The sequence below is a fragment of the Panthera onca genome, chromosome C2, assembly GCF_046562875.1.
Source record: "Panthera onca isolate mPanOnc1 chromosome C2, mPanOnc1 haplotype 2, whole genome shotgun sequence".
Lineage (NCBI taxonomy): Eukaryota > Metazoa > Chordata > Mammalia > Carnivora > Felidae > Panthera > Panthera onca.
The window spans coordinates 69,055,117-69,073,639 of record NC_138347.1 but is presented as its reverse complement, the minus strand read 5'-3'; the positions used below and the strand labels follow the sequence as shown (position 1 = coordinate 69,073,639).

At 50.6% G+C, this 18,523-nt stretch overlaps 1 protein-coding gene across 6 annotated transcripts in view; it reads left to right on the top strand.

Moving 5' to 3' along the window:
• MYLK (myosin light chain kinase) overlaps positions 1 to 18,523 on the top strand; it is a 279,456-nt gene that overhangs the window by 240,540 nt on the left and 20,393 nt on the right. For all 6 annotated transcript variants that reach the window (XM_060639759.3, XM_060639758.3, XM_060639756.3 and 3 more), the window contains 5 exons: positions 4,476 to 4,508; positions 4,605 to 4,698; positions 6,009 to 6,212; positions 12,063 to 12,280; positions 14,253 to 14,376. In XM_060639759.3, the coding sequence (XP_060495742.2) occupies positions 4,476 to 4,508; positions 4,605 to 4,698; positions 6,009 to 6,212; positions 12,063 to 12,280; positions 14,253 to 14,376 (673 nt within the window). The remainder of the gene's footprint in view (positions 1 to 4,475; positions 4,509 to 4,604; positions 4,699 to 6,008; positions 6,213 to 12,062; positions 12,281 to 14,252; positions 14,377 to 18,523) is intronic.

Genomic DNA, 18,523 nt, shown 5'->3' with positions numbered 1-18,523 from the left:
GGAGTGATGGGGGGGGGGGGGGGGGCGGAGGACAGAACAGTTGGCAAGCATTAGGCCTGAGGGGCAGAGGGTGGAGGCGGTGGGAGGGTGGGGTGTAGGGATATTCCGAGTGAAGACCTCTGTGCACTGGTCAGATGCTTTTAGTTATAACCTGGGTAGGTCATCTCTGTCCACCTTAAAAGGGAAATGGCTCTCAGAGAAGTGTGGTGTGTGTGCACACATGTGTGTGCGTGTAGAGGAGGGATGGGAGGGGTGGTCATGGCAGTTTCTCTCTAGGGAGCCTGTGGGGTACGGTGGTCATCATAATGGCAGGGCTATTGAACCCTCCCTTCACTAAGTGCAGCTTATGAGGGCTCTCGCCTTCCCCACTGCCACCAGTACTCCTCCTGCCTCTGCCCTAGCAGCCTGGGTTTTCTGCTTCATCCTGACCTCTCCATTCTGTCCCTGCTAAGCGCCCGACCCTCATGCTACATTCACTCACACGGTGTTCTGCACTCCTCTGCACTCCTCCTGTGTTCTGGCACTATTCCAGGTGGTACAGGACAAAGCACAGGTGTCCCCACCCAGCTTCAGTGGACTTCTTATGCCAGAGCCGCCCCTCAGACTAGAATCCCCAACCCAGCCAGCTCCCCTCCCTGTCTCCCCAAACCTGGGTAAGCAGAAGCACTGCCCCGAAGACAACATTCTCTCCCATCCCAGCCAGGCCTTCATCTCTGCCCTACCCTATCTATCCATACTGTAAGTCTTAAATCCACTCTGTCCTTGCTCCTGATCCTAATTTGTTCTAGAATATATAGTTGTTAGCAAAACAGCTATGAGAAGGGCTTCTTGCAGAGTTGGGGCTTCCTTGCAAGCCTGAGGGCAATTAGAGATGTAGAGCCCCTGAGGGCCAGAGATGAGCCAAATAGTGCTGCTCACCCGGTCCGGGGCTATAGACGCCTCTCTGGGGCTGGGGTGCCCTCTAGTGCTCACCAGGTGTGTGACGGCCCTCAGCCACGGACAGCTCAGTCCAAGGGACTCCCTAGAGGCCTGCCACGTGAGGGTCCCCAGTGCTCATCTGGTCTTGTCTCAGACACTACTCCAGGGAAATGAGACTCATCTATTTGCAGAAATATCTCAGAACCATCTTCCAAACAGTTCTTGTGCTTAGCTCTTGGATCTCATAGCTCTTTCTGAATAGTTTCTAAATGTCTTGTTGAAGTTCCTCCAGCCGCAGCTCCTTCTGTGGTGGAGAGATGGAAACCGAGTGGCTCACCTCTGCTGTTACTACAGACCTTTATTACTGAACTTGGCTAATTGAACCATGGCCTTTCCCCACCTCCTATCCTGCCCCTCTCCTTGTGGCCGCTTCCCACTCCAAGCAGAATGGAGGCAGAGTGAGAAGGAAAAGGAAGAAGGGAAATATCTCAGCCAGGAGTCTTGGCCTGTTTCAAACAGAGGAAGATTTGTGTGGTAGCAGTGAGCCAGGAAATAAGGGCATGAATTCCCTGAGAATGGCCTAGGTCCCCACAACCATAGCATCAGGAGAACATTCTGCATCTTAATTGCCAAGGGAAAATAAGGCAGAGGTGAAGGGCAGGTGTGGTGTTTGTGGTGCGAGCAAGAAGGCCAGCTGTATAATCTCTAACTGGTGTCTGAGACACTGGAAGAGGCCAGTTGTAGAACTGCATGCCCTCTCCAGGGCCATCTGGAAGATGCCCCTGGTGCCAGGCCATTGGAAAGCCCCTTATGGGCTTACAGTACGGCTGATGCTCCTTCACTAGGGAAGTACAGACAGCTCTTCCTAAAGATGCCAGGCCAGGGGCACCTGGGTGGCTCAGTCGGTTGAGTGTCCGACTTTGGCTCAAGTCATGATCTCGTGGTCCATGAGTTCGAGCCCCGCGTCAGACTCTGTGCTGACCGCTCAGAGCCTGGAACCTGTTTCAGATTCTGTGTCTCCCTCTCTCTCTAACCCTCCCCCGTTCATGCTCTGTCTCTCTCTGTCTCAAAAATAAATAAATGTTAAAAAAAAAAAATTTAAAAAAAAAAAAGATGCCAGGCCAGGGAAGTCTGCCTTCTCCTTCCTCTCTCGTCCTGCTGTCCATTGCACACCCCGGTGAGTGGCATGGGAACGGGTGAAGCCACTCTCTCAGACAGGAGCACCATGGACCAGTACGCTAGGCCTCCCTGACAGTAAATGTTGTTATCATTGTTAGTATTTTATCTCCAAGGCCCAGCCAGTGACAGCATCCTTCGTCATTGACTTGAACCCCTTGCTTCCCTTACAGCCCTGTCTGAAGTGCCGTTGTTGAACTGACCTAAACGTCTGTTAAACCTATTTATTATCCTTATGGTACATCTCGAGATGTGAGTTCCATATGCCTACCGCCTTCCTCCTATGTGAGGCATAACACTAAATTGTTCTCTCCAGTTATAGTACTTATTAGTTGGTAAAAGTCTATAACCTTAATCTTACCCTTGGCCATTGTGATTTTTTTTAAATCATAGCTGCTACAGACATTTTTCCCTAACCAGAGAGGCCTAACCATTTCTGACCATCTTCACACAGCAGCTCTTTCAGTGGCTTTCCATACCTCTCCAGCCCCAGGGCGACTTCCTAAGTGCCGAAAGCCCTGCTTCCAGGAGCAGATGGCCCCAGGCTCTGCTGAGAGCAGAGGAATAATACCTGCTTGTGGCCAGTGCATTCCCCACACCCCGATCCAGACCCCCGACCCGTGACAACATTCTGTTGGCTAGAGCAGTAAGTTGAGGGAAGGGGCTCCCACACTTGGGTTCTCACTAGATGCCCTGGGGCTTGTCCGCCCCAGAAGGCTGAATGATTCCATTCTCTCTGAAATGTGACTCCATCATGTCTTCCAGGTGTTGTTCCCAGATGTTTTCTGATCATCTATGAACTGACATGGTCATTCTCCACTCTCAAATATGCGAGTTAGAAGACTTGGCCAGTTAGACTCCTGTCCTGGCACTATCTGTGAAACCCCACCACGGATCTGAGGGTTCCCATCTATCTTATTACTAAATGTTTCCGGGGCATTTTCCTTCCTGCGACAGACTATTCTTCTCCGTCTCACTTCTGTTTAGTTGTTTAAAGCTAAGCTTCATCAACAGCATTGTAAGGACCCTAAACAAATCACAGCTTCTGGGGGATTCACCCACATGCTGTCCCCTGTCACACACTCTGTCCCCCCAAGTCTTACTCTCTCTCTCTCTCTCTCTCTCTCTCTCTCTCTCTCTCACACACACACACACACACACACACACACACTTGCACTGGTAAAATCTCTGTCCTCCTTCTCCAACTTTTCTTAGGTCTTTGTTCTGTCTCAGGAAACCAACATTGGCTCCTTCTGCCAGTGGACCACAGCCCACATCATGACTGAGGAGCATAAAGCATGTCACAGAACATGGCATCCAGAGCTAGCCAAGGACCCTAGAAATCACCTATAAGTACAACTCCCTCCTTTTACAGATGAGGACACTGGGGCCCAGAAAGGGAAAGGTACTTGGCCAAGGTCAAGAAGCCATAGTGGCCTGATAGGGACAAACCTATGCCAAAGGAAAGCCTGCAGCTCTGAAGTGGATGTGTTTGGTGGGCACCTGCCTGTCCCCTCACGCCCCCCCCCCCACCCTGCCATTCTTGTCTGATACATCCATATGAGCAGCCAGTATGTGCTGCTTATGTCCCTTCTCGCCCTACCTCTTAACACCTGCTGGTTTCACTGTGTGACCTCACCCACCTCCCTGTTGTGTTCCAGCATTTCCTTTAAGACCCAACTCGAGGGCTTCTTCTTCCCAGAATAATTGCTCTGACTTTATAATTGCCTCATTTCATGTCAACTTCCTACATATGTATATGTATATTTGTACTTTGATATCATGTGCTTGATTATAGAACACTTGTAACGGATATTTCTAGGATATGTGGTTTCGCCTCCCCCACTAAATTATGAGCCCCAAGAAAGGAGAGATCATGCCTTCTGTGTATTTTGGTTGTATGCCCACAATACCTGGCAAGATACCTGGTCCAGGGCTGGAATCCCACGTACCATTAACCATCAAATGGATAAATAGATTTGACACTAGGAGCAATTTATGTTGCTGACTTTCAAGCGAGAGCAGAAAGGGGCTGTCACAGTCATGTGTGGGTTCTGAAAGTTGGAGCCTGGAAGCTCTGTGAAGAAGGCTGTGTCCAGGGGACCACGAGGTCACAGAGGAAGGGATGGAAGCAAGAGCTGGGGGGGAAGCTGCTCGGTGGGGTGAGGAGGCCAGGGCCTGCTGGTGTGTCCATGTGTCCGTGGCCCGGCTGCAGAGCAGACTGACCCACTGCCTAGCCGTGCCCACAGCTCTGGGCTTGGTGGTCTTGGGCCTGGGAAGGCTGAGGCGTGATGGAGGCCCCAGCATGTTTCACTCTCAGTGGGTCTTCAGTACTAACCACTGTGTCCTCTGTGTCTCTGCCCATCTCCTTCCACCCCCAGAGCCAAAGGACGAAGTGGAGGTGTCAGATGATGGTGAGTGCTGGCCACCTGTCCTCAGGTAGACTCGAGGCGGGGAGGGGGGCGAGCAAGGAATTGGATGGCTCACACTCACCCCGCCCCACCCTGCAGATGAGAAGGAACCTGAGGTCGACTACCGGACGGTGATTGTCAATACTGAACACAAAGTGTCTGACTTCTACGACATCGAAGAGAGACTAGGCTCGTAAGTGGTGCAGGAAGTGCCTTTGGGGCCCCCAGAGTGGGGGTGGCGCAGATCCCATCATTAAATTCCGTGCCTTGTCTTCCCATCTTTTCCTGGGTTCTGCCAGCTTCCCACGCTGAGGCCCCCTGCAGAAGCAGGAGGTGCTGACCTGGGTCAGCACCCCAAGAGGGCAACCTCAGCCAGGGCGCTCTTAGGAGCTTCTTGTGCAACCGACTCAACTCCATGAGAGGCTTGAGCAAGCCCTGCCTTTCCTGTGCATTACTCCAACCAGGCTGATAAGGTGACTGGGTCTGGGTCAGACTGTCCGAGGCTACCTTTCATGTCATCTGCAGGAGTCAGTCAAGCCTGATCAGTCTCACTGTTCAGCAACCGTAGCTTTAATGCATCCATAAAATGCACACCGCTGAAAGGCACAGCTGCTCACTCTATGAATCTGGCCCACACTATTAGCTCTGGCTCTCCGCTGGAGTGTGGAGACCCCAACCCTGAGCCCTCGTCACAGCCACACCGTCCCCTCCAGCAGCAGCACCCAGGGCCGACTGTCTCCTGCTAACTATCCCTATAGGAGCAGGATGGAAGAAAAGGGGACAGGGCTCAGGTTTGATTTCTAGCAAGTTCCTGGGGAAGAAAGGAGTGACACCAGCCTCAACAGTTCTGCACAAGGAGCCTGCTCTGTCGGGAGGAGCTGTGTCAGAGGAATACCTCACTCTCCTCCCCTGCAGTGGACGGCAGGGGCCTTCCTGGGCCATGTCCAGGGGACCAGTGCTGAGCAGTGGAACAGAAGGAAAGCAGCCACTCGGAAGTTCTCTGTAGTTGGGGAGGACTTTCTCCACCCAGCTTCATGGGTCTGTCTTCGGGGAAGGAGAGAGAAGCCCACCAGCCAGGGTGGAAGCCTCAGCCCAAGGAAGTGATGGCCCTGAAAGAACAGCAAACCTGGGCAGTGTTTGGGCAGGGATGCGGGGCCAGGCACAGGCTGGGGTGACAGGTGAGGGAGAGGAGGTTTGTCTGTGTTAGAGGAACCCTTCATGATCCAGAGCAGGGACCGACAGACTTTTCTATAAAGGGCCAGATAATGGGTAGCTTAGGTTTTGTGGGCCATATGCTCTCTGTCGCAGCTACCACTCTGCCATTGAAGCACAAAAGTGGCCGTAGACAGTGTGCGCCCCAATGGGTGTGGCGGCATCCCAATAAAATTTTATTTCTAAAAAGAGGTGGGCTAGATTTTTCCCACAGGCCACCATTTGTCAGCCCCAATTTAGTGGAAAGCTTGGCTAAATTTGCCTTTCCTCTCCTCCTCCTTTCATTTCCAGTGGGAAATTTGGACAGGTCTTTCGACTTGTAGAAAAGAAAACTGGAAAAATCTGGGCAGGGAAATTCTTCAAGGCATATTCAGCAAAAGAGAAAGAGAATATCCGGCAGGAGATCAGCATTATGAACTGCCTCCACCACCCCAAGCTGGTCCAGTGTGTGGATGCCTTTGAAGAAAAGGCCAACATCGTCATGGTCCTGGAAATGTGAGTGGTTTGCTGGGGGCCCCTTGTGTGTGCCCACACCCAAACCCCTCTGCCTGGAAATGGAGAGCCCTGCAGGCGGGGCTATGACATGAAGGACACTCCCCAGCCCACGTGACTGGGTGTCGCCCACTCAGAACAGCAGATCTGTGTTCACCTGTGGCCCTAACCCATGACCAGCAGCCCACAGCAGCCCTGTTCACTGCCATAACAAATTGGCGGATCTCTGAGGACCCCTGCCCCCTTTTCACCCTCACCTCCCTGTGAAAGGGCCAAGGTTACCTGTAGGCTCCTTTCTTTCAGGGACATTCTCACCTAGAGGTAGCTTTGGAGTGGAAGGGGAGGGACACAGCAACTTCCTGATTGGCCTTCAAAAGAAGAGGGGCCCAGGGCTGGGGGCTCAGGATACGGAAGCGTAACCCTTGCTCCTGTCCTCCTCCTGTGCCCTGCATGCCCCCCATACATGCCTGCTTGTGTTCTCCACTGCTCCCTCAGCAGAGAGTAGTGCTTCCTGGGCTGAGTTGTACATGGGCGGAGGCATATATCACATGACCTCCCGCCAAGGCTTCCTGGGATCCATGGTTCCTCTAGTCCCCATCCTCCACTTGTCTCACCTCTGAGCCGCTGACCATGTGTGTGCACACACGCACACACGGGTGCACATGCGCACACACACACACACACACAAACACAAATGCACATATTGTTCTCAGTAAGCCAGGTGTCCTCTGCAGAGGTGTCTGTGTTTTTCAGTTTCCTTTCCTTTTTCTTTTTAAGTTTATTTATTTATTTTAGGGAGAGAGTAAGAGTGAGCAGGTGAGGGGCAGAGAGAGAGGGAGAGAGAGAGAATCCCAAGCAGGCTCCCCACTGCCAGCACGGAGCCCTATAAGGGGCTTGAACTCTCAAACTGTGAGATCATGACCTAAGCATGACCTAAGCTGAAGTCAAGAGTCAGATGCTTAACCAACTGGGCCACCCAGCCGCCCCTCCTTTCCTTTATTTTTTAATCAGAATTTTTTAATGTTATACAATCACATTAAAAAAAATGTAAGAAAATACACAATGGAGAGTTCGTTCCAACCCCTGTCCCCCATAGCCCCCACCACTGCCACCAGTAACCATTTTTATTTATTTTATTGTTTGTATCCTTCCAAAGTTTCTTTATGAAAATATAACCATATATTTTTAAAAAATATTTCCCACCTTTTCACACAAAGCTAACTCATATCCACTATCCTGTGTCTTGCTTCTTTTCATTCAACAGTTCACCTGGGTATGAACTGCTGTGAACATACCAGTAGCTGGTGGCCCTCCTTGTTCACCCTGCCCGTGGAATTTCCTTCCATGCATAAACCACAGTTTACTCGAGCAGTCTTCTTTTGAAAGGCGGTTTCACAGTTTCCAGGCCTTTGCTTTTACAAATAAGCAGCGTTTGTAACCTTGTATTTGCATCTTCTCACTCCTGTGTACGTCTGTAGGGTGAATTCCTGGAAGTGTGGGTGTGCTAGATCAAAGGGCATGTGCATCTGAAATCTTTAGAGCTATTGTGAAATAGCCTTCAGCATCCTTGAATTGCTCATCTTGAGCGTCAGGACTCTCTGTCCTTTGGAGGGGACTCTACCAACACCTTCCTCCCCAGGAAGGGTGAGGCCAGTGAGGCCTCCCCAGGCTTGAGGTGTGACCTCCTCTCCTCTCTCTGTGATGGCTTCGGTGTGTTTCCTTTCGGTTTATGTACATTTGGAAGCGCTATAGTGGGTTAAAAGCACAGAGTCCAAAGTGAGTCCGATAAATCTCCCGTCAATCCAGCTCTGCCTCTTACCTGTTGTGTGGCCTTGAATAAGTAACTCAGCTTTGCCTATCCTTAGTGTTATTATCTGTACACAGAGGATATAAGCTGCTTTATGAATGATGTGGGGATTAAATGGAATAATATATGTCAGGCATTGTGCTGTATAATTAGGACTTAATAGTATGATACATTGACTTTTCCTGTGTCATGGTCTTTTCTATTTTTTCACTTAAAATTATTTTGTGAGCATTTAACATACAACTAGGTGTTGTGGAACAAACCCTACAATTCAGGAGAGCTGGAGTCTGGTCCTGTTACTGCCAAGCTGTGATTTTCTAATTATTAAGTCCTTCCAGCATCTAAACTTCAGCAATTCTGTGGAACTGTAAACGATCCAAAGAAAAGCTGCATTTGTGTCTTAGAATTTGTATCTTACAATCGGTTTTCAGCCCCCGTCTAAGCTTACCTCCCCACTTCCAGGCAAGAGTAGCCCGTGTCTGTGGCCTCACCGATCACAGCCTTACAATAGCCCTTTGGGCTGCAACGTTTCACATTTATTCTAGAACAAGTTGCTGGGTCCAGGCAGTGTGGGCATGCGTGGACATGCGGAGAAATGTCTTATGTTTAGATGTTAAGCCTTGGGCAAGTTTGTGCGAGGGTGCGGGAGTGGGGTAGGAGGCAGCCAAGCCTGGGAGAGGCCAGGCAGCAGCACCAGTGGGCAGAATACCATACTTAGCGTGGAAATGCGAGTTGGCAAGCTGGATGGAAAATGTTGAGAGAAAACGTAAGAAGGCCTCGGCTGGCCTGGCTTTCATCCCTCTTCCCCACGTCTCTCCCAGGGGCAGAAGCAATCTGACACGCACAGATGCCAGATGATTCTTCTGCACTTGGGGTAAAGAGCTTGTCCCTTGATAGGAGCTCAACCAAAGAAGTGGGAGCACATTCACACTCGGTCTGTACTTCTCTTCCAGCTTAAACAGACTCAGCCATGAGAGGGCAAAGGCTAGCTTGCAGAGGGTACCATTTGCTATTCTCCTTGTTTGATGGAGAAACTGAGAGGAAGAGAAAGATAATGCCTGGTGATGTAGAAAAGTGAAAATGTATTCCAGGGGCCTCTCTGTCGGTTCAGCTGCCTCAGACACAGTGAGAAATCAGAAGTAATGTGTGCCTTCAGCCTTTCTGACCTCTGATCACAGGACAAGCCCCCGCCTTTATAGCAGTGTTGCCCAGACATGGAGATTCCCTCAGGCTCCTGGCCTGCAATCTGGGCTTGTCCTTTGGGTGTGCTCGGGACATTCCAAGGGGCGGGGGGACCCTCAGCACTGAAGCAGAAGTGCAATTTAGACCAAGTCATCTGCCGCCCACCTCACTTTTGTGCTACCATTGGCAAAATTTAGCAAAGAATATTCAGCAAGGAGTAGAGGGTCTGGGTATGGAGTCTGGAGTCCCCTGAAACGCCATACCTTCTGGCTGCCAATGAGGGCTGGCCAAGGTCTACAGTTTGGGGAATGAATTTGATCCCTTGGGATTAGGTAGCCTTGGTAGTAGGTATTCACTCACTGGCTCACTGGCTCACTGTCCATTTACTAAGCGCACATTCCCTCTGGCCCAGCCTTGGCCCTTGGCATCATCTCTGTGGGTGGCAGCTTCTTTCCACCCTAACCTTGAGTATTTTGAAGAGAAACCTACACAGAACCATTAATCCTATTTATGTAATCCCTTCCATCCTAGAAAATGGACCACGGAACAGTTTTCAAAATACATTAAGTATATTTGAATAGGTTTGGACCTATTTGAACTTACACTGAATAGGTTACCTCTAGAAACGCAGTAGTGATTACCTCCGTGGCTCAGATTTCCACTACACATTGCCTCAGACATTCCCAAAGGCACTGAAAATGATGGTTGCTTGCTTTTCCAGAATATTTTAAATTTAAAAGCACACATTTTGGGGCACCTTGTCAGTGCCAGATATGGCCAGGTGTAAATAAAGGTCTAGAGATGAGCCAGACCTTTTCCACGCATACTTGCAAACAAACATAAGCTAAGGCAGACTTGATACAAAAAGCTCAGAGACAAGACTGTGGAAAACCCAGGGAGGGAAAGATCATTTCAAATGGGGAAATCGGGAGTGCTTTCTCAAAGGGATTTCTTGGTGAATTGAATTTCAGCTGCCATCCCAAGGGCAGCTATTGGGTAAGCTGGAACCGGTATTTCCCAAGCTTGTGTCATCATAAGAATTATCTGGCTAACATCTGGATCCTCCCAAGATTTTCTAAATCAGAATCTACAGGGGAAGAGCTTGGGAGTCTGTATTTTCAATAAGGGTCCCAACTGGATTAGGCAGGGGCCGGGGGTGGGGGGGGGGGGGGAGGTAATTAACATTATTGAGCACTTACTATGTGCCAGGCACTCTGCTAAGCACTTTACCTGTATTAATCCACTCAGTCTTCACAGCAACCCTGTGAGGTGGTGCTATTTTTATGTGCATCTTCCAGATGAGGACATTGAGGAACAGAGACAGTAAGGCTCCCAAGAGACCTGGGAATGTAGATTAGAATTTGACTTGGAGCCTTGGTAGAGAGCAATAGAAATGGAAGGCTTTGGTACAAAGGCGCCACCTGCTGGCCACCCAGGGACCTCCTGCTAGAGTGTCAGTTCTAGCGTCCCCAGTGGCCACTGGCTCAGCCCTCCCAGGAAGTGGTGGTGATGGAGGCGGTGGTGTGCTGGGCCCCACGCTGCATCCCTGTCTGTCCCTCCAGCAGAGGTCAGTGACAAGATCCACCTGACTCACTACAGGTTGTCAAATGGTAATTAATATGTGCTGAGCACCTACTGTGTGTCAGGAATGATGCTTTCCAGAAGTTCCTTCATTCCTAACAATTTTATGAGGTAGGGACAGGTAAGGAAACCAGGACTCAGAAAGGTTAAGTAATGTGCCCAAAGTCACACAGCTTATAAAAGGCAGGGACAGGATCCACACTCAGCTCTTTCCCTTCTTCATGATGGCTCCCCTTAGAAGAGGAAATGTCCCTTCCCCCTCCCCTGCAAAAAAGAAGAGGGAAGTCCCTTGGAAGAGGACAGGCCCAGAAGGAAGCCTACTCAGCCGTGTTCAGCTGGTGGACCTATAGGCCATTGCAGAACAGAGCTTACTGATATCTGGATGCTATAAAAGTCACTGGGGAGATGCTTTAAACTTTCTGAGCAGCAAGGAAGGAAGGTGGGTCAGAGGGCTGGGACAGGGGAACAGAAAGGACCCATGCAACTCAGGAGGCAAGGCCATGCCTTTGCCCTGAAGGGCGATGTGCTGGCTGGCTATAGCCTCTGGGCCAGTCCTTAGCAGAAGATGCCCACTGTGAGCTCCAGAAACACCACAGTCAGGATCCAAAGTCTATCCAGGCAGGAGGGTATACTATACTTCCAGCCTGGGCAAGGGAACAGGTGTAACAGTTTTACCTAGAGGAAGTAACTGGAACTATAGGCCTGGCCAGAGGAGGCCAACTGATCACAACTGTGAGTGTAATGGGTTACAGCCAGTGAATTTTAGAAAATGTGCCAAGGCTCCTTATTATTGCAGATACTTTTCTGATCCTGGCTATGCAAAACAGATACTTATGGGTGCCGTGAGTATTTATTTCAAGCTTCAGCTCTTGTAAGAGCGATTCCTTACACACCTGTCGTCATTACACACCCTGGCTGGTGGTTACCCTTTGTGTCGAGGAGAAGATGTCTAGATCTCTCAGTTCATGACCACCTCTGAAACTGCCCAGCCCAGATGCTCCCCTGAATCCCCCAGCAGCTCAGTGGGCACAAACAAGGTCCCCCGAGCAGGGAAACCAGGAGGTCCAGGGATTCCTCACACAATGGAAACTGGGACCAACATAACAAGGCAGGGGACTGGAATTCAGGAAGCTGCAGAAATGCCAGGCCCCTCTTAGCCTAGGCTTTCCTGCCAGTCCCCCTACCATCCTCCCCACCCCATTCCCAGCCTGCTCTTGGCCAGACCCCCTGCCAGCCCTGGGCCCCGCAATCCTGTGATCTGACCATCCCTTTTGCTCCCGCAGTGTGTCGGGGGGTGAGCTGTTCGAGCGCATCATTGATGAGGACTTTGAGCTGACGGAGCGGGAATGCATCCAGTACATGAGGCAGATATCGGAGGGGGTGGAGTATATCCACAAGCAGGGCATCGTCCACCTGGACCTCAAGCCTGAGAACATCATGTGTGTCAATAAGACTGGCACCAGAATCAAGCTCATCGACTTTGGTCTGGCCAGAAAGCTGGGTAAGGCCATCCACCTGTCCTGTTGTCACCCACATGCAGTGGCAGTGGCCGTTTGTGTTCCACACACTGGGCACGAGAGGGAATGCACTGTGTTGGAGTTGAAATCGGAAACCGTGGCGGCTGCTGAGGCTCAGATCCTGCCCCTGTCACTAAATAGACTTTACTGAGAGTCTCAAATTCCTTATCTGTAAAATGGGGTAAGAGCCATACCCACCTCATAGAGCTATTAGGGGGTCAAGTGAGTTAATATAGGTTAGGTGATGCAAGCAGTGCCTTGCACATAGTGAGCACTGTGTAGGTGTTAGCTCTTCGTTATTGTTGTGGCTGTTGTCATGGTCCCCTCTTGTAGCTTCCACTCTGGTGCAGCAGCACCTCATTTTGGCAATGGCGCCTGTTCCCATTTGCATCCTACCCTACAGTTTCCAGAGCACTTTCTCATACTTGCATTTGGTTCTCACAGCAACCCTGTGAGAGAAACAGGGCAGATTTTGAACCCTGGTTTATAGACTAGGAAACTGTAGCTTTGCCCAGCAGGTTCCACCTGGACCGGCCAGGAGAGGTGCTGGGGCTGGAACAAGGACCCCAGACCTAGTTTGGGGTTCTCTGAGGCCTCTCTGCTATTCCTGCCCTGGGAAGGTGGGTGGATGGGAGAAGGTGGTAGGGACCTTCGTACCCAGCCCTGAAGCCATTTCGGTCCGTAACCAGCTGCCTCATACCCTGCCCACATTCTCCCTGCCTGTGTAGCTGTTCAATGTCTCAGCAACAGCCTCCCCCTCTACCTCCTGACCACTTCCCTGTCAACAGGAACCTGAGAGCTGGCACAGACTGGCTTTTCACCACCCTGAGGGGAGTGAGTGCCAGGGCGCCCTGTTACAGAGAGGATACTGAGGGAGCCAGGTTCTGCCAGGCTGTGACTTGCATGGGAATCAGTGTCAATGCTGGGCACGCGAGCCTGCTCTGCTCCACCTGCTGAGGGGGCAACAGCTGGTGTACAGGGCCTGCCTTCAGGCAGGAAGCATTCCTAATTTGAATGAATAGGGCACCACTGGCCTCAGGAGCTGGCAGTCAGAGCCCAAGGGACACGATGTGCAGGCTCCCTTGGTGAGAGACGTGGGGATAGTCGTGTCTACCATGGCCTTGAGAACTGGGACGAGCTAAAATGAGGCAGGAAGGGTTCAGGTGGGAGCTGGAGCAGAGCTTTCAATCTGAAGGCCATTAAATGGTTTGTCTTAAAATATTTGCTGTGGGCTCTGTCGTGAACAAGGCCAGGTGTGGCCCACAGGCCAGAGGTGTGCCACCCACCCCTTTGTTGATAGATCCCCCAGGAGATGGTATCTATGTGCATCCTACTGGGCATCTCTGGTCCTTTAAGGGAGACCAAGGGGTTAAGGTCTTTCCTGGCTATCCTCCTGCCAGCTCTGGGAGGAGATAGGACGATATGGGTTGAAAGGTGGGGGCAGGAGGGTGTGGCTCAGAGTGGGACCACCTGGGTTTAGGTCCTGACTGCCATGTGAAAAGTGCTAAATCACCATCTTCCCTGGGTATCCTATTCTTCCTCAGGAACATGAGGGTCATACCTCCCTCAGGGCTGTCGAGAGTATTAAATAGGAAAGTCCTTATAAAACAGGTAGCAGGGTACATAGGACTTAGTGAATGTGAGAGATTATTGCCAAGCACAAGGCACAGTCCCTTCTTCAGGGAACTCATGGAAGAGACAGACACATGGAAACTCACTTGGGGGCAGGGACGAATAGGCCTCCTCTCCCCATCCCACCCTGGTGAGTGTGCAGTTTGTCAGTTTCACTGGTACATTGATGCCTCTGTTTACAAAGAGGCTGAGTGTCTCTGTCCCAGAAAGCAGCTGAGGGCCAGGCCTTGTCTGTGTCCCTCCCATGCACACAGATAGCACTTGCTTACCACTGGTTGGCTCCTGAATGTTCTGGCAGTTGATCCCTCTCCATCCTGGTTACAGAGAATGCAGGATCTCTGAAGGTCCTCTTTGGCACCCCAGAGTTTGTGGCACCTGAAGTGATCAACTATGAGCCCATCGGCTATGCCACGGACATGTGGAGCATCGGCGTCATCTGCTACATCCTGTGAGTCTCAGGGCACGTCGGGGAGGGGCAGAGAGCTCCACAGGAGGGCCCCCAGGGTGCCCTGACATTGAAGGGGCCAGGATGGGTCATGGTCTGGGCCCACCCCAGAGTTAGGAGGGCGGCAGCTCCTATTCCCCTCCCACCAGCCTGCCCGATTCCTCTTTTCCCGAGGAAGTCAGCAGCCCACATCGCACTTCTGTAGAAGTGGCTAGCTCTGACACTGAGACCCCATTCTGGGCCCTTTACTGTCCCTAATGCTGGCCAGGCTGGGGCCTTTGGCCAAGAGGATGGAATGTGACTGGTGTAATTTACCCTCACTTGTGTAGGTGGGTCCATGGAGGCAGGGAGCCCGGGTGCACATCTCCTGTGGGTGTCATCATTATCTTCAGAAGATAGCACCCCATCCTCATGGCAGGGGGACCCCAACTGCAAGCCTCATCCATGAGCCTATTGTATGGGCCAATTAATAAGCACTTTTGATGGTAGAGCCTTAAGTGGGGTCAACAGACAACAGAAAGCCACACAGAAATTAGAACTGGGAAATCAGGTAGAAAATATGAAGCCACTTCAGTTAACAATGCTGGAGAAAAAGAGGGGAGGCCAGAGCGCCTGGGTGGCTCAGTAGGTTAAGTGTCCTGATTTCAGCTCAGGTCACTATCTCACGGTTCATTCCTGAGATCAAGCCTGCACTGGGCTCCACGCTGACAACCCAGAGCCTGCCTGGGATTCTCTCTCTCTCTCTCTCTCTCTCTCTCTCTCTCTCTCTCTCTCTCTCAAAATAAACTTAAAAAACAAAACAAAACAAAAAACAAAGAGGGGAGGCCAGTAATGTAGACCAGTGCTTTGTAAATAATAATATGCATGAATCACCTAGGCCTCTCCTTAGATTGCAGGTTCTGGTTCAGAAGGTCTGGGAGACCTACAAACCACATTTCTAACAGGTTCCAGGTCACCAGTGGTACTGATCCAAGGACCACACTTATGAGTAGCAGTCTCTAGAACACACCTTGGTGGGATCTTAGTGATTGAGTCTCTGAAAGCCCCGGCTGCCGATAGTCACCTGCCGCAGAGGCAGCCCCTGATCTTATGTAGCAACACACAGTAATGGGATAGTCCCTCTGAAGATGCAGATACACATGCATTCATTTTGAAAATAATATTTTTCATTGTTGAAGCAAACAGAAATGTTTATGTTTTCATTGAAAACTGGAGGAAGGCCTAAGAATGCTTTTTTAGACCCCAGTATGATACATGGCCCTAGGTTATTCTGCTGCACAGCCAGGGTTAGTTAGTAGCCACCGTTACAAAAGCTTTAGCAGAAATGGAGTGATCTTGTGTGTGTGCCCTGTGGCTTTTCCACATGCTCAGGAGTTTTAGTCTCACTGTGGTGTGTCAGGATAGCCTCCCTCAGTTAAACTTGTGTCATGGACTCCGTACCCCAGAGAGTCAGCTTCTTCCCGGCCCAGGGTCACCCCAGCACCACCACCACCACCTCCTCCCCCAGAGCCGCGGAGAAGAAACTCCCTGGCCAGTAGTGCATGTACCTGTGTCTTCCTACCCCAGCCTCACTCCAGGAGTAAGGGAGCAATGAGTAACAAAAACTGCATCCAATCTGTACTCCTAGCTCCCTTGGTAAATAAGAAACATCAGGGCAGTGGGCCCAGTCACCTCTTCTAGGGCTGCCCCAGGCTGCACGGTGCTCACACTGGATGTCTGGCCCCAGGGGAGACACCTGGCACTTGAGAAACAGTCTTCAGTCAGTTTATTATGTCCAGATCTAGTTGTCTCGTATCCTGGCTCAGTCCCTGGGTCTTTCTGCAGCCATCAAGATTTGCATAACTGTCTCCATCGGTTTTCCCACTGCTGCACATTGGGATCATCTGCTCCCACAGATTTTCACCTGGGCTCCTGTCTGATCCTCAGAACAAACCTGGGAGTGAATCGGGGCAGGGATTTGATCTTTGTTTGGCTCGGAGGTGACCGGGGCCAAGGAAGTACACGTGACTGCCCATTTCCCACGGTCCTAGAGGGTGACCAGCCTTCCCAGTTCCCCCAGTGCCTTCCCAGATCCTGATGAATTGCCCAGGATATAGGGTTTTCAGTGCTAAAGTAAGGATAGTCCAGGAAATTAGGACAGTTGGTCCAACTAGTCAAGGACGGGGCAGGGCCTGGGCTGCCCTTTAATTTTCACAGTGAACACACCTGTGTAGCCTGTACCCAGATGAAGAACCCCCACACTAGTCAGGCCCCTGCAGCCCTCCCCATGCCCCTCCCAGTCACTATCCCTCAGAGGTAACCATCATCATGTCTAACGTCACGTGCTAGTTTTGCCTGTTTTTGAACTTTACGTAAACAAAATCATACAGTGAGCAATATCTGGCTTCCTTTGCTCAACATTGTTTGTGAGACCCATTCATTTTATTGTATGTAGCTGTAGACTGTTCATTCTCGGTGCTATGTAGTGTTCCACTGTAGGAACATCATCCAGTTTATTTATCCATTTCACATTGATGGGTTTTTAATAGATGCCAGTTCGGGATATTTCAGGTATTCTGTTACATGTGTCTTAGTGAATGCATTTATGCATTTCTGTTGGATGTATAATCTAGAACTAGAATTATTGAGTCATAAGAGTACTTTATTTTAAAATGCAGGGGCACCTGGGTGGCTCAGTTGGTTAAGCGTCTGACTGCGAGTCAGGTCATGATCTCACGGTTTGTGAGTTCGAGTCCCACGTTGGGCTCTGTGCTGACAGCTCAGAGTCTAGAGCCTGCTTCTGATTCTGTGTCTCCCCCTCTCTCTGCCCCTCCCCTACTCATGCTCTGTCTCTGTCTCAGAAATAAATAAACATTTAAAAAAAAAGTTAAAAAAATAAATAAATAAAATGAAAATTATTTCAGGTGGAGAAACATAATAATTTGGATAATATGTTCTATTGCTTTACTAGATTACTTTTAAAGCTAAGACCAAGAAATAAGGGAGAGCTTTTTGAAATAGGGAGAAAATAATTTTGATGACTGGGGCACCATCCTAAGGGCGTTGGGGCAGCAGAGTGCAAGAAGAGGGGAGAGATGTGTGTGACAGGGAGGCAGGTGAGGGCCAGACGTGATGGACACAGGCCGGCCCTGCGAAGCCTCCTGCAACATCCTGGCTCCTGCGTACCCCACTGTGGGCTGCCCTGCCCTCTGGGACTTTTCCTGTTGGCTCTCACAGTGGGGATTGAGGACTGGGAGCTCCTCTCCTGAGTGAGGGCTCTCAGCAGAGCACATGGCACCCAAAACAAAATGTGGAGCCAGCCAAATGGCTTTTTTCAGACCCTGCTTTGCAAAATTCTGGAGCTGTTGCTGGAAGTCCCCAGAAGAGGTTCTGTCCTCTGTCCCTCTCTTTGGAGCTTGGTTGTCTGTCTGACAGCCCTTGTCAGGGCCACCTTCCACATTTGTACCAGAGGAACCCCTCCATCTCATTTCTGGGGCCAGTGAGAGAGGCCAGGGAGTTGTGGAAATAAGTGATAACTCATTTACTATTCAATGCATATTTGGTGAGCGCTCCCTGAGCCACAAGCTCTGTCCCTGTAGGTTTTTCTGACTTTGTTGGAGGAGCTCCTGAAACCCCTCAGGGATATCAAGGCAGATCCTGTTCTGGCACTGGACACCTGGCCTCGTGGCCTGCCCCAGGTTTTCCAGGCAGAGTATAAATGCGGTGGCTGGGGTTATAGGCCCCCCTACCCTCACATCCCTGATTCTGGAGGGAGATGGTAGATTCTCTGAATTTCCTGGAGATTCTTCTGGTGTTAGTAATGTCCATTTGGTTTCTGGCAGGAGGAGAGAGGACAGGAGTGCTCTAGGCCACACTTCAACATGGAAGGTATTCTAAGCCTTGCCTCCTTTTCTAAGACCTCCTTTCCTTTCTTGCTTTTCTCTCCCCTATTTTCTGAGGATTTAGCATCCCCTTACTGCCTGTGGGGACACCAGAAACCTTCTGTGTGCCCTTCTCTCACCCCTACTCCAGAATTCCTTCTCTCCCTCTCCTGCTTCAAGCCAAGGTAGAGGGCAGTTACTCCTCTGCTTTCTTCCTACCGTCTTCCTATTGGGCTCAGTGACAGATTTCCTATTTCAGCTCATTTGTTGAGCACCTACTGTGATCCAGA